Here is a 21106-nt window from a genome sequence, read left to right as displayed (position 1 = left end):
GAGTCCGATAAAAAAAAGGGGGCGGCCCCCCCCGCTTGGGGCCCCATTTACCGGAAAATGAGATGGCCCCCCATTTCAACGGTTTTTATTTTGGAGAGGGGAAAGCCCTCCTTACAGCCGGCTGTGGGCAGGGGAAGATTTAGGCCCCCCCGGACGGGCCGTTGCCCCCCCCCCCCCAAAAGGCATCATGTACCTCAAGTGGTACCTCGAGGAGGAGTACAAGAACAAGATGGCGCGCCGCGCCGGCGCCTCCTCCTCCTCCGCCGAGGCGCCGCCGCCGGTCGACGACCCAAAGTTCCGCTTGATGGAGACCAAGGAGGTCAAGGCGCCGCGGCAGCACAACCACTCCGACTGCGGCCTGTACATGCTCCAGTTCATCGAGAAGCTCGCCAAGCACGCCTCCGCCCTCAAGCCGCCGCTCGAGAACACGCCCCACCCGTCGTGGTCCGCCTACGAGGAGCTCCGCTTCGGCAAGGAGGAGGTCCGCCAGATGCGGCGGGACATGAAGTGCGACATCCAGCTCCTCGGCGAGCAGCAGGCGGGCGGCGCCTGATCGCGGCTCTTGCGGCCACGCCCCGCCGCCCCGCCGCCCCGCCGCTGCTCCAAAGGATGGAGAGGGCAGGGGCAGGGGTGGCAGCGGCGGCAGGGGCGGCAGGTAATGTACACGCTCCAAGGAGGGGGCGCGCTGGCGTGGGCTCGGCCGTGCGGTCTGCGCCGCCGAACCGCGTGCCGATGTGGCGCGAGAGAGACCAGCTTTGTTGTTACGTTGGGCGAGTTGTCAGTTTGGTACGTGACGTGTGGAAGTCGGAGCAGAGTGTGAGAGTGAGAGAGTGCAGTGTGCCGCGTAGCCCGTGGCTCGCTCACATGTCGAACTCCGGGAGAGGAAAAACGCTTCGTCAAATCTCACTCAAATCCGAGCATTGCTCCGCCCAGAACCGCGCGGCGCCCAGTGTGTCTCTCCGAACGCCGGCGTGTGAGGTGTGTTTGTCTCCTCCCCCCCATAGAATCGAGCATATCCGCTCCGGCGGCCTTCCGAGCGCGCGAGCTGGCCACGACACGCCCGCCCCTCCCCTATGCATGAGCCCCTCAGACACCGCGCCGCCTCACCGCGCCGCCGCCATCGACGGAGGCGACCTCGCCACCCGCAGCGCCGGCCGGCCTGGCTTGCTGCTGCTCGCCGCGCTGCTGCCCCGGGAGGCTCGCCGCCCAACAGGCAGCTCCGGAGGCTCGTCGATGAGCCACGCTGCCTCCTCCTCCGCCGCCTCCGCCGCCTCCGCCGCCTCCGCCGCCTCCGCCGCCTTTTCCGCCGCCGCCGCCTCCGCCGCTGCCGCCGCCTCCGCCACCTCCGCAGCCGCCTCCACCGCCTCCCCCCCCTCGGCCTCGGACGCGGTTTTGAAGATGTTCCCCGGCCACTCCTCGTACGGCTGGCGAGGGGGGTGGTGCTCGTGCACCTCCCCATTCACCTGCGAATCACCACTCGAGATCGCTCGAGATCACACCCGAGATCGCTCGAGACCACCCGAGATCGCTCGAGATCACACCCGAGATCGCTCGAGACCACCCGAGATCGCTCGAGATCACACCCGAGATCGCTCGAGACCACCCAAGGGGCCGGCCGAGGTTGAGGATGTGCTCGACGGGGCCGCGCCAAACGCATCTCCGCGCGCAGATGTGGCCGAGGTATGGCCGAGACTCAGCCGAGATTCGCCGAGGCTGGCCTGCATCTCGACGCGCAGAAAGTCGCGTGCGCACGTGACCGGGCCACCGTAGTGCTGCTTCGCGAGGTTGCGGATCTCGTTCATCACTCCGTCCGCGTACCTATAGCCACCAGCCACTCCTCCTTCGTGATGAGTTGCTGGACACGGACCCCGTCCACCACTCCCGCTCGCGCACGCGCTGCCCGAGCCCAGGTAGCGCGACGAGAAGTGGGTGAGCACGAGCCGCTTGGCGCCTAGAGGATGCAGTCATGGCATGTCAATCATTGATACGTAAAAAATGTCACATGCGATGTCAATCAGGACATCTCGGAGGCATCTCGGCTATCTCTCGCCGATCTCGGACGCGAACTGCGCCGCCATCTGCGGCGTCGAGTGGCCGTGCTCGACGGCCAACCTGCGGATGGTGTCCGGGCCGCGCCCGCGCTGCCGGTCGAAGTTTGTGCACGCGTTTGTGCACTCGTGGACCAGCACGTCCACCTAGAGACATGCCCAGGACGGGTGTGCCGGACGTGTCTTGCGGACGCAGTGGCGAGGAGCAGCGCGTCCACCTAGAGACACGCCGCACGTCTCGGCTCCACTCGTGACGCACTTGAACCAGCGCTCGTGAGTCCAGCACAGCGACCCCTTCGCAGTGCGCCGCCGCGCGAGAGCAGTCGCGCGTGTCGCTGAGCAGGCCTGCCATCGTACACTCTCATCGTTGGACAGATACCTCATTGTGCCCGCCGCGCTGCGTCGCAGAGCTGGCCGATCCGGCGAGAGGTGGGAGGGTCCATGAAGTCGGACGGCTGCAGCAGCTCGCCCGTCGGCAGCTCGATCGGCGTCCCGAGCTTGAAGTTGCCGAGCAGCCGCTTCTCCACCCCGTGCGCCTCGAGGAGCGGGAGCAGTCTGTCGGCGTGCAGCGAGCCTGGGCCGGGGGAGATAGGGGGAGATAGGGGGAGATGTGGGGAGATATGGGTGTGAGGCACTCGTCCATCGCTTCGCTCTCGAGGCCGGCAAGGAGCCTTCGGGTACACCTCGAGCAGAATGATACAATGTCAGATGCTATGATACGGTGTGATGTGCGGCGCGCCTGGCCGCGGGTACTCCTCGAGCAGCCAGCCGACCGTCGGGACGGTGTGGTCCATCTCGACTGCCCGGATGCGCATCTTTGGCGCGCGTGGCGCCGCGCGGCCCCCGTGCGCCGTCGGGTGGGGCACGGACCACGCCCCGTCCTCCTCCGGCCAGAGCGGCGGCGCGAGCACCTCCCGTGGAGCGGAAGCACGCAATGAGTTACTCAACAGTGATTAATGAATGAACGAGTTCACAAGAGCACCTCCCCGTGGAGCGGAGGCACGCCCGACAGGACGGCGGGCACGTGCTTCGGCTGCTGCAGCGCCTCGAGCCCGTGGAGCTCGTGCACCTGCACCACGGGGAGGTGCTCTTGAGAATTGAGTGACTCACTCATTCCTTCTTGTTGATGAGCTAACCGCGGGTGCGCCTGCAGCCGCAGCCGGCCGAGCCCCACGTACGAGTTTGCGAGCACCTGCAGGCCGCTGCCGAGGAGGGTCGAGGGGAGGCTCCCCCTCCTCCCCCGGCCGGCGGGGCGAGATGGCGGGCGCCGTGCGGAGCCAGGCGCGGAGGCCGACTGGCCCGACGAGCTGCAGCGGAACCTTCTCCCACCGCCGCACGTCCGCCGACGCAGACACCTGCCGAGCTTGGAGCGAGGGGTTGGAGGGGTTGGAGCGAGGGCTTGGCGAGGGGTTGGAGCGAGGGGTTGGAGGGGTTGGAGCGAGGGCTTGGAGCGAGGGACGGGTGAGAGGCGGCCGAGGCCGTCGCCGCAGCGGAGGCTGTCTACATCTGCTCGACCTGCTGCATCGACGAGTTTGCGCACATGGCGATCACGGCCGGCAGCCCGAAGACGTGGTCCCCGTGCATGTGCGAGATGAAGATGCGCGTCACCGACAGCGGCGCGATGCCGGCGCGCAGCATCTGCATCTGCGTCTGCCCGCCGCAGTCAAAGAGCCACGTCTCGTTCTGCACGCGCAGCGCGACGGACTGCTGCGCGCGCGAGGTCGTCGCCTGCGCGCTCGCCGTGCCGAGGAACACCAGGTTGAGCTCGCCAATGTCCTGGTTGTTGATTGGCCTTTCCCGGTGCGGAAGCTTCTGCGAGGCGCGCAGCTTGTCGGCGGTCCGGCGGTCGCCTCCTCGCCGGAACGGCTGAGGCGCCGGAGGCGCGCTGCCACGCCGGCGGCCGCTGTGCGCGCAGCGGAATGCGGAGCGGAACGGCAGAGCACAGCGGGCGTGGAACGGCAGAGCACAGCGGGCGCGAAGAAGCAGCATGCTGGCGCCAGGCATTGAGAGGGTGTTTTTCTTTTTCTTACTTCCTTTCAGATCCGACCAATCCCTCTCACCTGGCAACCCTGTCTGCACGTCTCGCGCGCGCGTGAACAGGGCTTAAGTGCACAAAAAACACGTGGTCGCACACAACCCTCCCAACGGCATGCCTCTCTCTGCCTCTCGCAACAACAAAACAACAACGTGTGAGTGTTAGAGTTGTTTGGTATTGCTAAAAAGCCTCTCGCCTGCATGCTGCCGTGGCCGGGCACTTGGAGCACTTGAAGTGCAGTCGGCAGCCTCACATCCAGGGCCGAAGAGCTAAGAAGCGGAGTTTTTTTCTTTTTCTCTTTCTTAGACGCATTTTATATTTGTGAGCTAGCCTTCGTTGTTAATAGGAAACAAGAAAGGGACACAGCACACACATGCACACCGCACCGCACACCGCGCCAGCGTGGCCGGGATGTTGTTTTTCTTCTTTTATTGATTCCCGTTTTGTCGTTGGTCCACTAGGTTTCGCCTTCCCATCATCAATTTCCGTCCGAGCGCGCCTCCTTCCTTGGCCTGGCGCTTGTAAGGTCAACGGTCAGATCACGGCTGGTCTTTCTCTCTCTCTCTCTTGGCGTTTGTGCCCCGTCCGTCCGTGCGTTTGTGCCACGTCGTGTCCTCGCGTGTTCCCCCGTTCATTTTTAGGCTAAGTATGAAAAAAATCGCGGATTTCACGAGCACGGAAGCGTGACAGTAAAGTGCACCTCAGTGCAGGGCCAACACATCAAATCGCATCGCCTCTTGATGGCCATGATGCTCGCTGTGCCGACGCTCTCCTTTGGCACACAACAGACCAAGTACCCTCTGGAGATCATCAACTGCGGCGTGAAGCAGACCTTCACCAAGCCGCCCGAACGGGCCGTGGTGAGCCAACGCACCGCACTGCCGTTCCCGACGCCCAACGCGCTCTTGCCTTGCCTGCGACCCTCACCACCGCCACCCTCGTCGCCGCCAGACGATGAACCAGGGCATGACCGAGTTCCTGCTCGCGATGGGCCTCGAGGGCTCGATGGCGGGCACCGCCTACATCGACGACGAGATCTGGCCGCGGTACGAGAAAGCGTACAAGAAGGTCAAGGTGCTCGCCGAAAAGTATGCGACCGACGCCCAGCTCATGGAGGTGGACGCCGACTTCATCACGGCCAACTACGGCAGCGCCTTCTCGGAGAAGCCGCGGCGTCGCTCGGGCTCGGACAGCGGCGTCTTCACCAACAAGACGGTCGGTCCGTGCGACGGCGAGGGCTCCGACTACTTCGCGATCTACGGCACGACCAACGCGACCAACATGGCCGGCCCGTACGGCACCTGCCGCCCGCAGCTGCACGAAGCGAACATCGGCACGTGGCTCGAGACCACCTACTGCGAGGACAAGGGCCTGCGGCCGGAGGTGGCGACCGAGCAGACCGTCTACGACGCGATCAAAGAGATCGGCGCCATTTTCAACGTCAACGATGTGGCGAAGATGCTGATCGATCAGATCGAGGCAGACTTCGACGCCGCGCAGACAGCGGTGAAGAATACGGGGCACGCGCTGACCGCGATCCTGCTCGACGGCATCGGGTGCGGGGATGACGGGAAGGGCTACTTCGTCGGAGCGGGCGAGGGCTCTGTCAACATGATCCTCGAGTCGGCGGGGATGACCAACCTGTTCGGCGTTAAGGACTCCGAGTCCTTTAAGGAGGACAGCTACGCGTGCGTCACGGCGGACGAGATCATCGCGCTCAACCCCGACGTGCTCTTGCTCATCGAGGCGGATTGGGACAAGGCGCTCAACAAGATCAACCACCTGCACAACAGCTCCGCCTGGTGCGCCGCCCCGTTCGTCCAGAGGGCCGACTACATCAAGATCCCCTTCTCCGCGTCGGCGCTCAGCCCGCGCAACGGCGCCGCCGCCGTCGACCTCGTCTCTGTTTCGACCCACCTTCTCACCGGCGCCACGACGATCAACCTCAAGTCGGGCGTCACCGCCTTCGACCCCAAGATGCTGGTCAACCAGACGGCGAAGCTGCTCTGCCCGCTCTCCCTGACGGACATGAAGTACTCGGGCGTCTCGGCGCCCACGGACGATTCGGATGACCTCCCCGCGTGGGCCATCGCCCTGATCGCCGTCTTCTGCTCGCTGTTCGTCCTCGTCCTCGCCGGCGCGTGCTACATGTTCGCTCGCGAGAAGCAGGGCAAGCCCATCTTCACCGAGGTCACCTCCGAGGTCGCGAAGGCGTGAGGATGTCAAGAGGAGCCCGCGGCCTTTTGGCTGCGGGGCGAGTCGCGCAGGCGCGGGGAACAAGAGCCCCGGCCCCCCCGCGTCTGCTGCGGGGGTATGAGATTTCCTCTTCCTTGGGGTGAGTGAGTCGCGCAGGCCGCCAACTGGGGAGGGCGGGGCATCGTTGGTGCATCGTACGGCCGCGGGGAAGACGTAAGAGGAAGAGAGAACGCGGATGAATGGGTAACGCAGGAGCGGTGGGTGGTGTCATTGCCCCCTTTTCTGTAGCATGATACCCGACCCAGGCCTGGTCCCGAATCCATCCTGGTTGGCGGTGCATGGCGTCCGCCGCCCGCAAGCGCGCCCGCACCGGCGGCGGCGACGAGGGGGACCTTGCCGTGCCGGTCGCGGATGGCTTCGAGGCGCCCATCTTTGGCGCGCGCATCGTCGGTCAGGTCACCACGCTGACGCTCGAGGGCGAGGACGGCCCTCTATCGCTCGGGACGGTTGGCGTCGCGAGCGACCACGCGGGCGCCTGGTACGTCTCGACGAAGGACTCGCTGCTGCACGTCTCGGCGGCCAGGCGCGTGCGACGCGTAGCAGCCTTGCCGGCAAGTGACGAGTACTACTACACCGCTGCCGCCAGCCCCAACGGGAGCGCGCTGTTTGTGGCGGACTGCGAGAACCACAAGATCCGGCGCGTGGAGGTGGCGACTGGCGAGGTGACGACGGTCGCGGGCAGCGGCGAGAATGGCGACGCGGATGGCGTGGGCGAAGCGGCGCAGTTCAGCTACCCAACTGGCATCGCCATCAGCCCGGACGGGAGCGCGCTATTTGCGGCGGACTGCTGCAACTACAAGATCCGGCGGGTGGATGTGGCGACTGGCGCGGTGACGACGATCGCGGGCAGTGGCACTTGGGGCAGCGCCGATGGAGTCGGCGACGCGGCGGAGTTCCACGGCCCACGTAGCATCGCCATCAGCCGAGACGGCGGCGCGCTGTTTGTGGCAGACCAAGGCCACGGTAAGATCCGGCGGGTGGAGGTGGCGACTGGCGCGGTGACCACGCTCGCAGGCAGTGGCACTTGGGGCAGCGCCGATGGAGTCGGCGACGCGGCGGAGTTCTACTGCCCACGTGGCATCGCCCTCAGCCCAGATGGTGGCGCGCTGTTTGTGGCGGACAACGGCAACCACAAGATCCGGCGGGTGGAGGTGGCGACTGGCGAGGTGACGACGCTCGCGGGCAGCGGCGAGGCTGGCAGCGTCGATGGCGTGGGCGAGGCAGCGCAGTTTACCAACCCAAAGGAAGTCGCCATCAGCCCCGACGGCAGCACGCTGTTGGTCAGTTCGAGAGGCGGCCTCCGCCAGGTCTGCGTGGCTGCGCCTCCTCCGCCTCCCTCCTTTGCCCCGATCGTCGTTCCGCCTTCGACCATCCTGGCCGACCTCGCAAAGACGCGGGGAGACGCCACCCTCCCAGAGGGGAAGGTCACCTTCCTGGTCGGCGACGATCGGGAGCGCATCGAGCACGTGAGCAAGTGCGTGCTCTGCATTCGGTCCGGGTACTATCGGACCATGTTTGGCATCGGCATGAAGGAGCGCGACGCCGCCGAGGTCACGGTGTCCCACACCGACCCCGCCAGCTTCACCGCCCTCATCGACTACCTCCTCTCCGACAAGTTCGACCTCGGCGAGGAGGAGGGCAGGGCGCAGCGCGCGCTCGACCTGCGGGAGCTGGCGCAGATGTACCAGGTGCCGCGCCTCGAGCTGCTCTGCGCGCAGGCGCTGCAGGAGAGCGTCGCGCCGGCGACCGCCGTGCCGCTGCTCGAGGCGGCGCACACGATGGGCGACGGGCGGCTCCTCGCGCAGTGCCGCCGCTACGTGGCCGACCACGCCGCCGAGGTGCGGGCGAGCGGCGGCGTGGAGCAGCTGCGTGACTTTGGCGTGGCCAAGGGGCTGCTCGGCGACGCGCTCGACCAGGTGGCGGAGCTGAAGGGCGCGATGCGCGAGGCGGACCTCGAGAAGGCCCGGGCGGAGCGGGCATGAGTGAGGGGCAGCGCCCCCCCGCCTGCTCGCTCGCTGCTTGGGCCTTGGCACCAGTGAGAGCTGAGTGACGTTGCGGCACAGTGAGAGCGCAGCGCGCCGTGCACAGGGAGCAGCTCCTGCGACACCCTTGATTTCTCGGGAACGTAAGAGGGGCACGGAAAGGTAGGTGGGTAGGAAGGTCACTGATACCCACCTTGCTCTGGACCCGAATCCAGCCTGGTGTCTGTGGCGTGATGTTGGCGCCATTGGCCTGCCTTCTGGGGCAGGCCTGCGCGGTGCTTTTGCTCTTCCTCCTCGGCCTCTCCGGCCCCGGCGCCGCGCCGCTCTGCTCGAGCCTCGCGCTCGGCCTCGGCGCCGCCGAGTGCGCCGCCTCGCACCCCGAGCTGCTCGCGCGCCTCTGGCCGCGCCCGGCGTCACAGCGAGCGCTCCCGTTTGGAGCAGCGAAGCTGCCCGCGCTCGTCCGGTTCGGCGCGGCGGTGGTTGTGCTCGGCGCGGCGCTTCTCATCACCACCGACCTCCTCCTCTCCCACGACCACGGCCACAGCCACGGCGGTGACCCGAGGCACAGCGCCGCCGGCAGGCCGGCGGCCGGCCCGTCCGCCACCGTCGTGTGGGTCGCCGCGGCGGCGGCGGCGTGTGGCTCCACGCCCAGGGCGGTGCTGGAGGCGAGGGGTGTGTGGGCGGCGGCATGGGCGGCGGGGGAGGGGCTGCCTGTCTTGTTTCTGCTGCTCGCCGTCAGCCGCGCAGCGGGCGACACGGCCGCCTCTCTCTCGCTGCTCGGCGTGGCGGCGGCGCGGGCGGTGCCGCTGCTTGCGGCAGACGGGCGGCGGCTCATGCTCGGCTCGGCCGGCGGCGACGGCGAGGCGAAGTACGCCGCGCTGCTGCAGCGCGCCGCCAGCCTGCCAGACGTGACTGCCGTGTACGACGCGGCCTTTTGGCCGCTCGACGAGGAGGGCGCGGAGGTGGGCGTGATCCGCTGCACGCTGGCGCCGGGCCGCGACGCCGCCGCCGCCGCCGAGGAGGTGCGTGCGGTCTTTGCCGCGGGCGCGGGCGCGTCGCTGAGGCATTTGACAGTGCACGTGGACGAAGGGTAGAGTCTAGAGAGAGAAATAAATAAATAAAAACGGACACCTCTCTACTGTGAGATGGGTAAAAAGGAGCAGGTCCCCGCCCGTGCGATCTTTGTGCAGGGTTCTTTGTGGGTGTGGTCGGCGACTAGCCGGGGTCGTCCTCCCGATGCGCGATGGGGGCGGGACACTATCACTAGCCTCTAGCCTACTCACTAGCCGTCTTCCACACATTGGTCCCTCGGCGCTCGGGTTCCTGCTGCTCCTAATCTGTTCTACATCCTCCTGCTGATCTCCGCAAAGTCCTGCTCCCTCCCTCGTCTCGCCCTGCGCGTCTCCGCTGGCATGAAGAGGGCGTCACCGGCGGCTGAGTCGATGCATGCACCCGCCGCCGACGGAGTGCGCCGCGTCGAGGCAGGTGGCGAGCTTGCTGTAGGTGCCGTCGCTCTGTTTGGCGTTAGCGACGCCGGCCAGAAACTTACCTGGCACGTAGGTGGCGCCTACCCTGTCCGAGGCGCACTGCTCGAGCACAAGCCGGCGAGAGAGAGAATGAGACTTTGTCGCCTTCGTTGATCTCGTCAAGCAGCCCCGACGCAGCAACGGCCAACGCCTTGGCAGACGTCAAACACTAGCATGTGCGGCATCATGCGGCCGCGGTGAGGAAACGTCGACTCCTCAACGGCGATCGGCAGCGGCAAACCAGCAGGGATCAGGACAGCGAACAGCATGGCTAGTCAAGCGCGTTGTGCTGGCCCGAGTCTTCTCAGACTGAACACGTCCCTCAGCCACCCCCGCAGCTCTGGGACGATCTGAGCCACAATCCGTAGCGGGCCGCGACCCCGCTCTCGGGCCGCCTCGGAGCACACTCGGATGGCCGCGGCGGGCAAGCACTGCGCCTCGAGCCACGTCCGACTCGCCCACACCGCGGCGAGGCACGTCGCTCTCTCGGGCCATGGCGTAGCCCCCCTGTGTTAACGGTCAGGACCGTGGGATCCTTGCCCATTTCAAAGGCATGGAGCTGGCGCCACACCCCTGCCCCCCGTCTCCCTGCCACCCCGCTATCCATCGGGAGCCAGCGATCCGGCGAGAACCACAGCGAGTCCGCCATCCCGGCTAAGTGGGCCGACCTCTCCATCGCGACTCCTCCCAGCTCCGTTTTACACGCAGCGCAGCCATACCGAAAGTGGGCGCGCGTGCCCGGGCCGCCCTCACACAGGTGGCACGCGGCTCGAGGGCGAGCCCCTTCCAGCCGCACTATCCTCCGGATGGCCTCAGCGTCCGGCCCGCTCTGCGCCTGCAGCTCCGACGCCGTGCAGCTCATTCTCCCTAGCGTGGCCCGCATGGCCTCCTCTCCAGGAGCGGGCCCGGGAGCGCCTTACGCAGGCCGGCCGTCACTTCCAGGTCGACTTTCCCGTCAGCCCCCAGTCGCAGGAGCAGCGTCGCCCTCCTATCCCCGGAGCTCGGCGCGGCCTCGTCCTCCTGGAGCAGCCTCTGCGCCTTGACCGCCTCGACTCGCTCGCCGATCTGCTTGTACGGGTCCCCGAATAGCGGTCTTCCGCCCCCTGTATAGTAGTAGGTCGCCCTCCTCTGCGGCTCCATCGCCCCATAAAAGTCGAGCTCCCTGCTCCGCCCACGTTGAACGTGGTGTCCCGCCAGTAAGTAAGTCGCACCCGTGGTTCAGCCTCGCTAGGAGCCCCGTCCTGCCGTCCCACCGTTGTCTCTGGCCACGGTTGTGGTACGCCTGCTCCCACGAGGTGACAAAGTCGATGCCTCGGTCGTTGTATCCGTCGATCACCCGGCCCTGCTCTCGGAGTACCCCCGCCTCGGACGTTCTAATCTAACGTGGTGTACCTGTGTTAGTGCCAGTGCGCGCCAGTCCCGTGCCCAGTGTTGTGCGAGGGAGTTTGGTTGTAAAATTCTAATCTAATTTCACTTGTCCAGAGGCGCCCGTGGGGACCCCACAATTCCCTTCCCCCCTCGGAGGGGGCCGGACGGAGGCGTACCCCGTGGGCCCCGCTCTTTCCCTCGCATAGCGGCCACTCTTCGGATCGCTGGTCGAGCGACCCGGGGGATGCCCCGCGCGCCTGACCCAGGCGCGAAAACGAATCTGCGAGGCGAGGCCGCTCACGCGGCCCGATGGGGAGGAACGGGGCGAGCCCCCTCCAACCCACCCGCGCTAGGTCTCGGGGGACGAAGGGGTCACACCCGACGACCTCGCTCCTCGGGAACTAGCCGGGGCAGTCGGAGAAGTGGCAACTCCGTGCACTGACGGTCGGCCGCCAGAAAACACGCCTGCGTGGATCGCGTCACACCAATCCTCGCTACCCAACGCGGCCAAAGGATATCCACCTCGAGAACCTCGAAACTTGTCCAGATCCGCTTCAATAAAGAATTCAAAGGCCCCTGCAGTGACAGCGCCACCTCTCGCCTCGCCGGATCAAGATGGCTTCCGCACCAGATGATATTCTTGGACCGTCCCTTCTGGGGGTGTTTGATATGAGCGGCGTAATGAGCGCGTTGGGCGACGCGCGGGAAGACGCATGGGCTGAGCAAATGGCCGGCGTGGCGCGGCGCAACCGGCTGCCGATGCCGTCGCTGACGGATGAAGAGAAGCGGGACGCCGCGCGGCTCAAGCGGATGATGCTGGAGCGTCTCGGCTTCAAGCACGGCTCAGTGCACCACCTGATCGAGAACGTCTTCGCTGAGTGCGTTGAGGCAGGCACGTCTCTGAACGACATGACATTGAACGGCGCATTCCTGTCTCTGCTCGACACGCACGTCGCCGGACTGCGCTGCACCGCTTCGCACCGAATCCTTGGACTCAATGACGAGACGGCGCGATTCACCATTTCTCTGCCAACGGTCGGTATGGAGGGCGTTCGATTTCTCGTTCCACAGTTCGATTTTCGCCAAACCCTGACCGACATGACCTACATTGATGCCAACTCTCTCTACCATCTGCGCGAGGCGTACCGCAGCCGCTTCCACGTCGCTTGCCCGATGCGGGAGCGCGTGCTTGTGGCGTCCTCGAGGTCGTCGGCAATGGGCGGCGCGTTCCCGAGCCCAAGCCCTCACTTTCCGCCCGGCACGCCTGCGATGGTGGCGCTCGTGGCCCAGCACTGCCAGCCCGCGCCTCCGAGTCCCGCCGTGCCTGAGGTCAGCCCGGAGGGGTTTGACATCACCTCGGTGCGCCACTTCAACTCGATCATGCGCGGCGTGCGCGTGGACCTCCACTGGCCACGCATGAAGGTGCTGCTGCTCGCCTCGAGCCACGACGCCGAAGACGGTGAGCACTCTGGCCTTGAGCGCCTCAGCTCCGAGCTCGTCTCCCACATCGGCCACTTTCTTCTGCACGGCCGGACCGACCTGAGCGGCTACCAGGTCGTCGGCACGTACGCGCTTCCCTGGGAGGAGCGCCCCGAGCACAACGAGGTGATGGCGACATACGGCCACGGCATATGTGACGAGGCCCTGCCCGTCCCACTCGCAAGCGCTGCCGCGGCCGCGCCGCCGGCGGCCGCGGCCCGCGCGGCCGTGCTGCGGCACGGCCTGGCGCACACTCGCCTCCTCGATCGTTGCATCGATTGAGGGCGCTTCCGAATCGTCGATGTGAAAGTGTCCGTACCAATCCGAACACTCTGTGGACTGCCCCCTCGAGGAAGTGTCGAGCGTGGATCAAGAGGACGGCAAGTATGAAGTAACGGGCAGTGCCAGCATGCCGCCACCCCGCATGGTAAATAGCTTCGTCAGAGAGTCGAGCGAGCAAAAAGTCGCCGCACCTGCTCGGCCTTGAGTCGCAGCTTGCCGCCGCCGTGGCGGGCAGGATGCCGGCCGGCCCGCGGCCGCTCCCGCTGTAGGGGGGAACCGATGAGACTCGCCTCGCCCCCGCCGCGCCGGCGAGCTGCGAGGGCACCATCCCAACGGCTGCCGTCCCTCGGCTGGCGGCGTGAGAGGCCTCGGGAGGGCTCACCGAGGGCCGGTTCACGCGCTGCAGCGTGTAGGCACTACCAAGGTCCTCTGCGCTCCGCCTCACCGTCGTCTGCCCTGCGTCGTCTGGTGACGGGTCCTCCATAGTCGGTTGAGGTCCGCCGCCCTCCTCGTGGTGTCGTGTGCCTCTTCCCAACGTTCCCTCGGCGGCCGATGCCGTCTGCTCCGGCTCCCCAGTCCCCGGGTCTGCCCTGCTCTCGCGGCGCTAGTTCTAGAGAGAGAGAGCGGCGGATAAAAGATGGAGCTTACTTGTTGCTGCCGCGTTCACGGCGTAGAGACAAGAGACCGAGCGTATACGTTAGAGCCATATATGGAGCGAAGGGTCACAACACATGACATGCGGAACGGTGCGGAGCGCTATGCACGGTGCACCTCAGAGCTCAGAGGTGACGAGACAGCGACGGGAGTGACTCCCAGACCGCCTCAGGCTCGCAGTGTCACAACGCGGCCAGAGGGAGGAGGAGGAGGGGGAGGGGAGGCAGGGGGAGAGCCAGACGGCGCAGCCACGGCCATGCCGCCGCCAGCGCCGCCGCCAGCCCGAGCCCCTGCAGCCGCCGCGTGGTCCGTTGCGCCGTGCGCCACACCTGCGCGTAGCTCAGCTGCGGCCGCTGCACGAGGACGATTGCGGCGGGCGAGAAGAGGCGGGGCAGCAGCTTGGAGAGCACGAACGTGCGCAGCAGGAAGTTTGCGAACCAGCCGGCCTTTTGCAGCGGCGACCTCTCGCGCGTGATTGGGTACTGGTAAGGGAAGCCCACCTGCGCGATCCTCGCCACCGCCTCCGCCTCCGGAGCGGCCGCAGCCTCGTAGGCGGGCAACGCGGCCTATGGGACGCGTCATGGACGCGTCCAACCATGGAGGCGTGTCGAAGGCAGCCGTCGGGCGGACAGCGCGTCCCGCAGCTTCGCCATCGGGCCGTCGCCCCCGTCAGCGCCGTCGAGCGCCTCGCCGAGCATGACCACGTCCGAGGGAGATATGGGGAGATATGGGGAGATATGGGGAGATATGGGGAGATATGGGGAGATGAGCGCCTCGCCGAGCATGACCACGTCCGAGGGAGATATGGGGAGATATGGGGAGATATGGGGAGATATGGGGAGATGAGCGCCTCGCCGAGCATGACCACATCCGAGAGCGCCGAGTTGACTCCCTGCCCAATGTCGGGCGGGAAGGCGTGGATGGCGTCGCCCACCAGCACAACCCCCGCCTGCGGGGGCAAAGCGGCTCCGAGGCGGCTCCGACACGGCTCCGAGACGGTGCAGATGGCCTCGAGCGCCCCGCCCCGGGAGCTGCCGGCGCAGTATATCTCGGCGGTCTCTCGGCGGTCTCTCGGCCTTCGGAAGGAGGAGCTGCTGGCGCGGCGAGTAGCAGGGCGCGGGGAAGGCGCCTAGAGAGAGGACACGTGTGGAGAGGATGGCGACCAAGCCCGAGCGGCGAGCGGCGCGGCGCGGAGGAGAGGACCCGGTGCGCCCGCCGCAAACGCGGCGGCCTCGTCAGCGCTGACGACGTCATCGACCGGGAGGTGAGGGAAAGTGGCGCGCAGCCAGCCGAGCACCTGGCCAGACCACCCGCAGCATGAAGCGAACCGGAAGCCCGTCCCCGAGTCGGCAAGCATGCAAGCCGCCTCCTCCGCCGAGCCGAGGGCCCACACTGGGTGCTCCGGCGGGAGGATGACGTTGGCAGTGCGCGGGAAGGTCGGGTCGGCGACAGGAAGAAGCCTACGCGACATGTCAGGGACGGGTCGTGGACATGTTGTCTAGGCAAGGTCGGGTCGGCGACTGGAAGCAGCCCGAGGCGGGTTGGAAGTGTCGAGGAGGTGTCTAGGAGGTGTCGAGGAAGTGTCTAGGAAGCAGCCCGAGGCGGGTTGGTCCGAGCGGCGCGTCCGTGGCGGGACGCATCGAGTACGCCTTGGTTCGGGTCCGGGTGAGGGGGCAGGGTGAGGGTTCAGGGTGAGGGGCAGGGTGAGGGGGTGGGGGTGAGGGGGGGAGGGCTGGCATCGAGCAAGCCTTTCGCGGCTGCGCGGTGACGGAGGCGTTCTTCGGGTCGAGGCGCAGGTCAGGCGGCATCTTGATCATCTGGTAGCGCAGCCCGCTCGACGGCGACGGCAGCACGACCGGCGTGTACTCGGCAGCTGCGCCGCTCCACTCGCCGCATCTTTGACGCACGAGCGACTGCAGCCCGTCCGCTCCGACGAGCAGCGACGGCGTCAGGCGCAGCTCCGAGCCGTCGCTGCAGCTGGCCACCACCTCGACTCCGCCGTCGGGCGTCTGGTGCAGCTCGCGCAGCTCTGCGCCGAACCGCGTCGTGACGGTCGGCGGCAGAGCGCTGTTGAGCAGTGCGAGGAAGCGGGCGCGCGGGATCCAGTACGAGGGCCGGTCGCTCGGCTCGAGGATGGGCGGCACCGACTCCTCGCGCTGGCCTACAGGAAAGGTCGAGGAAAGGTCGAGGAAAGGTCGAGGATGGGCGGCACCGCCTCCTCGCGCTGGCCGTCCGGCAGGCAGCGCGTCACCGTGTAGTTGAGGCTCGACACCGAGGTGGCCGGCGACGCCAGCTCCTCGGTGAGGCCTGCCGCGTCGGTGAAGCGCTGGCCGCGCCCGTCAACCAGGTAAAGATATGCACGCTGGGGCTCGTATGGGTTCGGTTCAGCCCGCTTCTCGAGCACGGTCACGTCGAAGCCGCGCTGAGCGAGAATCAGAGCGGTCGCCAGGCCAGCAGGGCCGCCGCCCGCTACGACAGCCGTATTCGCCTCGGCGGCAACTGAGCGAGGAGACACGGCACGAGGGCTGCGAGCAATGGGAGAGGCCGCAGCCCCGGTGGGTAGCGCACGCTGCACGAAGGCTGAGGCGAGGATTGGGAGGGTGGCGAACGCCAAGCTTGCCGAAGCGCAGCGTGCCATCGCCGCCGACTTCGGCGATGGCAGCCAGGGCAGCTGCTCTGGGAGTCGCGAAGTCTTTTTCTTTTGCCTGTGAGAGAGGTCTCTCGCCCCGTCGAGCTGACGGCGGGCGCGCTGAGGTCGCACGCCAAGCCAAGTTATATGCCAATGGCATGCGATCTAGAATCGGCTCACGCGCCTCTACTCGCATACGCTCACCCATAGAATTGTCACCGCCTCTACTCGCTGGCGGAGCTGTCTGGAGCTGGGGCTTTGGAGGCAACGGCCGCCTGGGCCACGGCGACGAGCAGGCCCAGCTGGAGCCGACGAAGGTCGAGGCCTTTGCTACCCAGCGCGTCGTAGCTGTGTCGGCTGGAGCGTACCACAGCCTCGCCCTCACCGCCGACGGCACGAGGCCGGGGAGCGGAGGTGGCAGACTCCCTAGGGTGGGCGACGGCTAGCGCATCACACTCCTCTCCTTAAAATCCCTGTGTGGTGGCGGCGTGCCGTCCTCCCATCCCTCCCTTGGGCTGTCTGTTTTCTTTCTTTTCTTTCAGGTGGCATGAACGCGACCGTCTGGAGAGAGAGTGAATGGGTGAGTGTGTGTGTGTGTGTGAGTGTGTGTGTGTGTGTGTGTGTGTGTGTGTGTGTGTGTGTGTGTGTGTGTGTGTGTGTGTGTGTGTGTGTGTGTGTGTGTGTGTGTGTGTGTGTGTGTGTGTGAGGAGAGAGACTGCTGGTTGAATTTCAATGTGTGTTTTCTGGCTCTGATGTCTGTAGAACTCCCTCCTCCGTCAACGCACAACGGCTGTGATAACCACAACATCAGGCAGCACAAGTCGACGCAAGGCGGCGTGACCGCCGAAGAGGAAGTAGTGAGGACCGCCCAAGCTCAACGCACTCCAACGCACAATTTTCAACATGGCTGTCACGCGCCCGCCTGCCTCGCGCCCGCCTTGTAGCACAGCACAGCGGTCTGGTTGAGAAACATCCACAGCACATGCTTCACCTGGCGAGGGGAGAGCGCCGAGGACGTGGCGTGGCGGTGGCCTGGGCGTTGACTTGGCGTGGCGTTGCTCCGCAGAGCTATCTCGGTAACGTCGGGCCTCCTCTCGGCCCTCTCCCCCCCCTCGGCGGCCCTCTTCTCCCTCGCGCCTCGTGGGTGACCTCAAATGTGAACCCCTCCCCGATCACGACAACCCACGACTCGTTGTACTTCTTGTCCATCGTCTCCTTGACGAGCCGCGCCGCCGCCTGCGCGCAGAGGGCACGTCACGACACCCCGTTCGCGCCTCGCACCGCACTGAGCGACATCGTCCCAAGTCTCGGCGGGGCCGGCTGCATCACCTCATAGTCTCCCTGGAACTTTTCGCACGCGGTGATGACAATATCGACAGAATCCTGCCGCATCTCGTCGTTCATGTCGCAATTCTGTCGCGCGTGGGCGTGCTCGCGGCGTCAGTCAGTCAGGCTGCGCCCACTCCCACCGAGCGAGCACTGCGAAAGGGCCAAAAGGGCCGAAACACAGCCCGCACCCGTACGAGCGCATAGTTCATGCTCTTGCGGAGGTTCTCATAGGCCTCCTTGTCAGAGATGACCTCGCCCTTGTCCGCCATTCAGGCAGGCGCTCGCGAGCGCGAGCGAGCAAGCCGAGACCGCCCGTCAACGTTTCACCGCGTAACGGAGCGCTGTGAATAGGAGGTTCTTCTCGGTTTTTTGCACGCAATGTTTTGAGCAGCGAGTGGCGACTAGCTCAACGCGCTGCAAAAGCGAATTCTTTTGTTCTCAGAATTCTTTTGGGTACTTCTTATGCCGCCACCGCTCATGAGCGGTGCTACCCCGCTGTACGGCTGCACTCAACCTCCTCTCGTCGACGACTGGTTCCTACTCACGGCCGATGAGCGGCGCGAGCGCGAGGCCGCAGCCGCTGCCGCCGCCACCAGCAGCAGACGAGCGCTGCCCGCACCTGAACACACAAAGCAGCCGGCTGGCGTCGCCGGAGCGACGAGCTCCAGCAGCCAGCAGCGAGAGGAGGCCGCTCCGGCGGCCGCACAGCCGCTGCCCGCGGAGCCCTACCCTCAGGCGCCGCCGACGCCCGCCACCGGCACCCGCACCTCTCTAGATCCGGGCGGCGGAGAGAGCGCGCGCCCTTAATCCCGCAGGTGCTGGAGTCGGAGGAGCCCGACATAGTTGCGTACGGCGGTGTGCGTCGCCCGCCTCTTCCCCGTGCCACCCGCGCAAATGGCGCCACCCGCAACCGACCGGCGCACCCCTCTCTCTGATGGCGCAGGCCAAATGGTGCCGGACGACTCGAAGCCGCACCTCGCCGACCACCAGTTCGTGTCGCCGCAGACGACGGTGCTGCAGGCGCCCACACCGCTGCGGTACGACTACTGAGCACAAGGGTGTGGTGGACAGTGACACTGTGAGACACTCTCGTTCTACTGGATGTCGTGTGTACGTGGGGGCGGGCGGGTCGGGGTGGTCCGCGACGACACACGAGCATTTTCTGCGGCCGTCGTGAAGCCTTACAAACAGTATACGGAAACAAGACTCAAGAAAGAAAGAAAGGAATGACCAACAGTCATTCAGACAAACCCAAACGAGGGATGGGGGAGGAGGACAGGGTCCACACCAGCACGAGCAATGACACCCGCAGTAAAATTGAAAAAAAAATTCGGGCTATCTCGCTGGCCAACGAGCACTCGCTCCACCAACTCCAGTGCGCCCCTCACCACGGAGTCCACCGAACCTCACGTCTCGCCCGCGGAGTTCCTATCCGTCACCTATTACCACGTCGCGGCGATCCTCGACCCTGCCGACGAGGCGAGTCGCCAGCGCCGTCTTTGCGATTCGCTTTGCCTCGGTGGCAGGCTCCGTGTCTGCGCCCATGGCCTCAACGGTGCGATTGTGTATATGGCGCTCACCTCATTGTGCGTATGGCGCTCACCGCACCGTGACAGCAGCGGCGGCGCCACCGCACCGCAGGCGCACTGACGGGCGGCGCGGAGGCGGTGCGGCAGTACATCGAGTGGGTTGAGGAGCGGCACGAGCCTCGCCCGCAGCGCGCCATCGACTGGAAGCTCGCTCCCGTCTCCGGGTCCGAGCTCTTCGTCGGCCTCAGCGTGAGAGAGACGGCCGAGCTCGTCACTCTCAGCCCCGGCTCTCCCATCTCTCCGCTCGAGCACACGGCGCCGGGCCTCTCCTCGCCGCACACCGCACCTCCGGCCATGTCCGCGAGAGATGTCCGGCCGGGGAGATGCCCGGTAGGCGCCGCACGTGTCTCCGGCCGACTTCCACCGCCTCCTCGAGGAGGAGGCGGTGCGCCACCCGTCCGCCCCCCTTTCCCTAGCCCTCTCCTAGACCTTTCCTCGAGCCGTCCTGCAGGCGGTGCGCGACCCGTCCGCCCCTGCCGGCAACCCTCCCCCTCTCGTGCTGCTCGACGTGCGGAACGGGCGCAGACGACCGGCGGCGTCGGCGGTCCGGAGACAAACAGAAGACGGGAGCTCGGAGATGGCATGTCTAGGTACGAGAGCGCGATTGGCCGCTTCGAGGCGCCTAACGTCGCCACGCTGCGCCCGCCGCTGCGCCAGTTCTCGGAGCTGCCGCGCTGGCTCGAGGCGCGACCTCGGCTCGATCTCGGCTCGATCTCGGCTCGATCTCAGAGCTGCCGAAGCGGTTCCGTCCACGGCTTAGTTGTGCCACGGAGAGTTGCCTCCCCTCCTGACCAGATCTGACCCGTCTCCCCCGCTGGCTCGAGGCGAACGTGCATGTCCTGCGCGGGCGGCGCGTCCTCATGTACTGCCCGGGAGCCTAGAATAACGCACTCCCGTACCCCAACCAGCGCCCGAGAGGCCACGTACTCCGCTGTCTTCACCTGTATTCACCTGTATCAGCTGCATCCGCTGTATCCGCAGCCCTCGTACTCACGCGCTGCTCTGAAGACTCTGCACAAGACCGTACTCCCGCCCCGAGGCTGGCGCCGTATACGCGTAGGCACGGGGGGCGTCCGGTGCGAGGCTGCGTCCGTACTGCTGCGCCAGATGCGCGCCAGAGGCGGCGAGGGAGGCGGCGAGGGAGGCGGCGAGGGCTGCAGCGAGGCCGGCGGCGGCGGGGAGGGGGAGGGCGAGGGCGGCGTCTACCAGCTGCGGGGCGGCATCGTGCGCTACCTCGAGGAGCACAGCGACGGCGGCTGGTACCGCGGCTCCAACCTGCTCTTCGACCCTCGCCGCACGCAGCGGCCGTCGGCTGGCGGCGGCGGAGTGGTCGGCGAGTGCATAGTCTGCTCTGCCGGCGCGGACAGCTACGAGAGCGGCGCGCGCTGCCGCCGCTGCCGCGCCTTGCTGCTGCTCTGCGCGCGTTGTGCACTGGCGGCGCAGGCAGCGCCGCGCGTGTGCCTCGGTTGCGGGCCTCCTACAGCAGCTGCTACAGCAGCTGCTACAGCAGCTGCTACAGCAGCTACGGCAGCTGCTACGGCAGCGCTCGGGCCTACGGCAGCATTTGGCTCGCCGGCGGTGCCTTGTCGGGAGAGGCGGCGGCTGGTGGGAGGCGATGCTCACGGGAGCGGGTGGGATCAGGCGGCGCCCCGCAGGCTGCGGCTGCTCTGTCTGCACGGGCGCCGGCAGAGTCGCTGCGAGATCACCCGAGAGCACGCTGAGATCACCCGAGATCACCCGAGAGTAGGTACCGGCAGAGCGGCGACAAGATGCGCGGCCGCACGTCGCAGCTGAGGAGGAAGCTGGCGCGAGACGTAGCCGAGATCACGCCGAGATCACGCCGAGACCACACGCTGAGAGGACGCGAGAGGTGAACGAGGCAGCTGAGGAAGGACGGCGGCGCGAGTGGAGGTGGCGCGAAAGGTGGGC

General features: G+C 66.6%; 8 protein-coding genes across 8 annotated transcripts in view; 5 read left to right on the top strand and 3 right to left on the bottom strand.

Moving 5' to 3' along the window:
* Positions 1-304: 304 nt before the first annotated feature.
* Positions 305-553, top strand: EMIHUDRAFT_310524 (hypothetical protein; the record flags this gene model as incomplete). The annotated part of the gene is made up of 1 exon (XM_005772825.1): positions 305-553. The coding sequence occupies one exon, from the start codon at positions 305-307 to the stop codon at positions 551-553; it is 249 nt and encodes an 82-aa protein (XP_005772882.1).
* Positions 554-2428: 1875 nt separating this feature from the next.
* Positions 2429-4052, bottom strand: EMIHUDRAFT_208303 (hypothetical protein; the record flags this gene model as incomplete). The annotated part of the gene is made up of 4 exons (XM_005772824.1): positions 2429-2584; positions 2822-2959; positions 3031-3117; positions 3564-4052. The coding sequence occupies 4 exons, from the start codon at positions 4050-4052 to the stop codon at positions 2429-2431; spliced, it is 870 nt and encodes a 289-aa protein (XP_005772881.1).
* Positions 4053-4847: 795 nt separating this feature from the next.
* Positions 4848-5961, top strand: EMIHUDRAFT_54552 (hypothetical protein; the record flags this gene model as incomplete). The annotated part of the gene is made up of 3 exons (XM_005772823.1): positions 4848-4943; positions 5035-5280; positions 5398-5961. Coding segments are annotated over 3 exons (906 nt in total), but the record flags the coding sequence as incomplete, so codon positions are not given.
* Positions 5962-6941: 980 nt separating this feature from the next.
* Positions 6942-7619, top strand: EMIHUDRAFT_46181 (hypothetical protein; the record flags this gene model as incomplete). The annotated part of the gene is made up of 1 exon (XM_005772822.1): positions 6942-7619. A coding segment is annotated over one exon (678 nt), but the record flags the coding sequence as incomplete, so codon positions are not given.
* Positions 7620-8536: 917 nt separating this feature from the next.
* On the top strand, positions 8537-9428 carry EMIHUDRAFT_355055 (hypothetical protein). Its single transcript, XM_005772821.1, has one exon. The coding sequence runs from the start codon at positions 8555-8557 to the stop codon at positions 9413-9415; it is 861 nt and encodes a 286-aa protein (XP_005772878.1). The 5' UTR covers positions 8537-8554; the 3' UTR covers positions 9416-9428.
* Positions 9429-13673: 4245 nt separating this feature from the next.
* Positions 13674-16268, bottom strand: EMIHUDRAFT_208297 (hypothetical protein; the record flags this gene model as incomplete). The annotated part of the gene is made up of 7 exons (XM_005772820.1): positions 13674-13732; positions 13872-14196; positions 14499-14579; positions 14928-15029; positions 15400-15780; positions 15843-16129; positions 16199-16268. The coding sequence occupies 7 exons, from the start codon at positions 16266-16268 to the stop codon at positions 13674-13676; spliced, it is 1305 nt and encodes a 434-aa protein (XP_005772877.1).
* Positions 16269-17169: 901 nt separating this feature from the next.
* Positions 17170-17857, bottom strand: EMIHUDRAFT_208296 (hypothetical protein; the record flags this gene model as incomplete). The annotated part of the gene is made up of 4 exons (XM_005772819.1): positions 17170-17250; positions 17409-17495; positions 17589-17672; positions 17777-17857. The coding sequence occupies 4 exons, from the start codon at positions 17855-17857 to the stop codon at positions 17170-17172; spliced, it is 333 nt and encodes a 110-aa protein (XP_005772876.1).
* A 625-nt stretch (positions 17858-18482) lies between these two features.
* EMIHUDRAFT_101808 (hypothetical protein) overlaps positions 18483-21106 on the top strand; it is a gene marked incomplete at both ends in the record, with an annotated part of 4234 nt that continues 1610 nt past the window's right edge. The window contains 6 exons of the mRNA XM_005772818.1: positions 18483-18625; positions 18965-19143; positions 19230-19366; positions 19512-19562; positions 19629-19721; positions 20285-20603. Coding sequence (XP_005772875.1) covers positions 18483-18625; positions 18965-19143; positions 19230-19366; positions 19512-19562; positions 19629-19721; positions 20285-20603 — 922 coding nt within the window. The remainder of the gene's footprint in view (positions 18626-18964; positions 19144-19229; positions 19367-19511; positions 19563-19628; positions 19722-20284; positions 20604-21106) is intronic.

Source organism: Emiliania huxleyi (assembly GCF_000372725.1).
Source record: "Emiliania huxleyi CCMP1516 unplaced genomic scaffold EMIHUscaffold_35, whole genome shotgun sequence".
NCBI classification, from domain to species: Eukaryota; Haptophyta; order Isochrysidales; family Noelaerhabdaceae; genus Emiliania; species Emiliania huxleyi.
Note: the sequence above shows the minus strand (reverse complement) of the source record. Positions and strands in the feature narration are given on the sequence as shown.

What these genes read in the sequence shown, in the direction of transcription:
- EMIHUDRAFT_355055 (XM_005772821.1), top strand. Translation starts at nt 8,555, where the DNA reads ATGTTGGCGCCATTGGCCTGCCTTCTGGGGCAGGCCTGCGCGGTGCTT.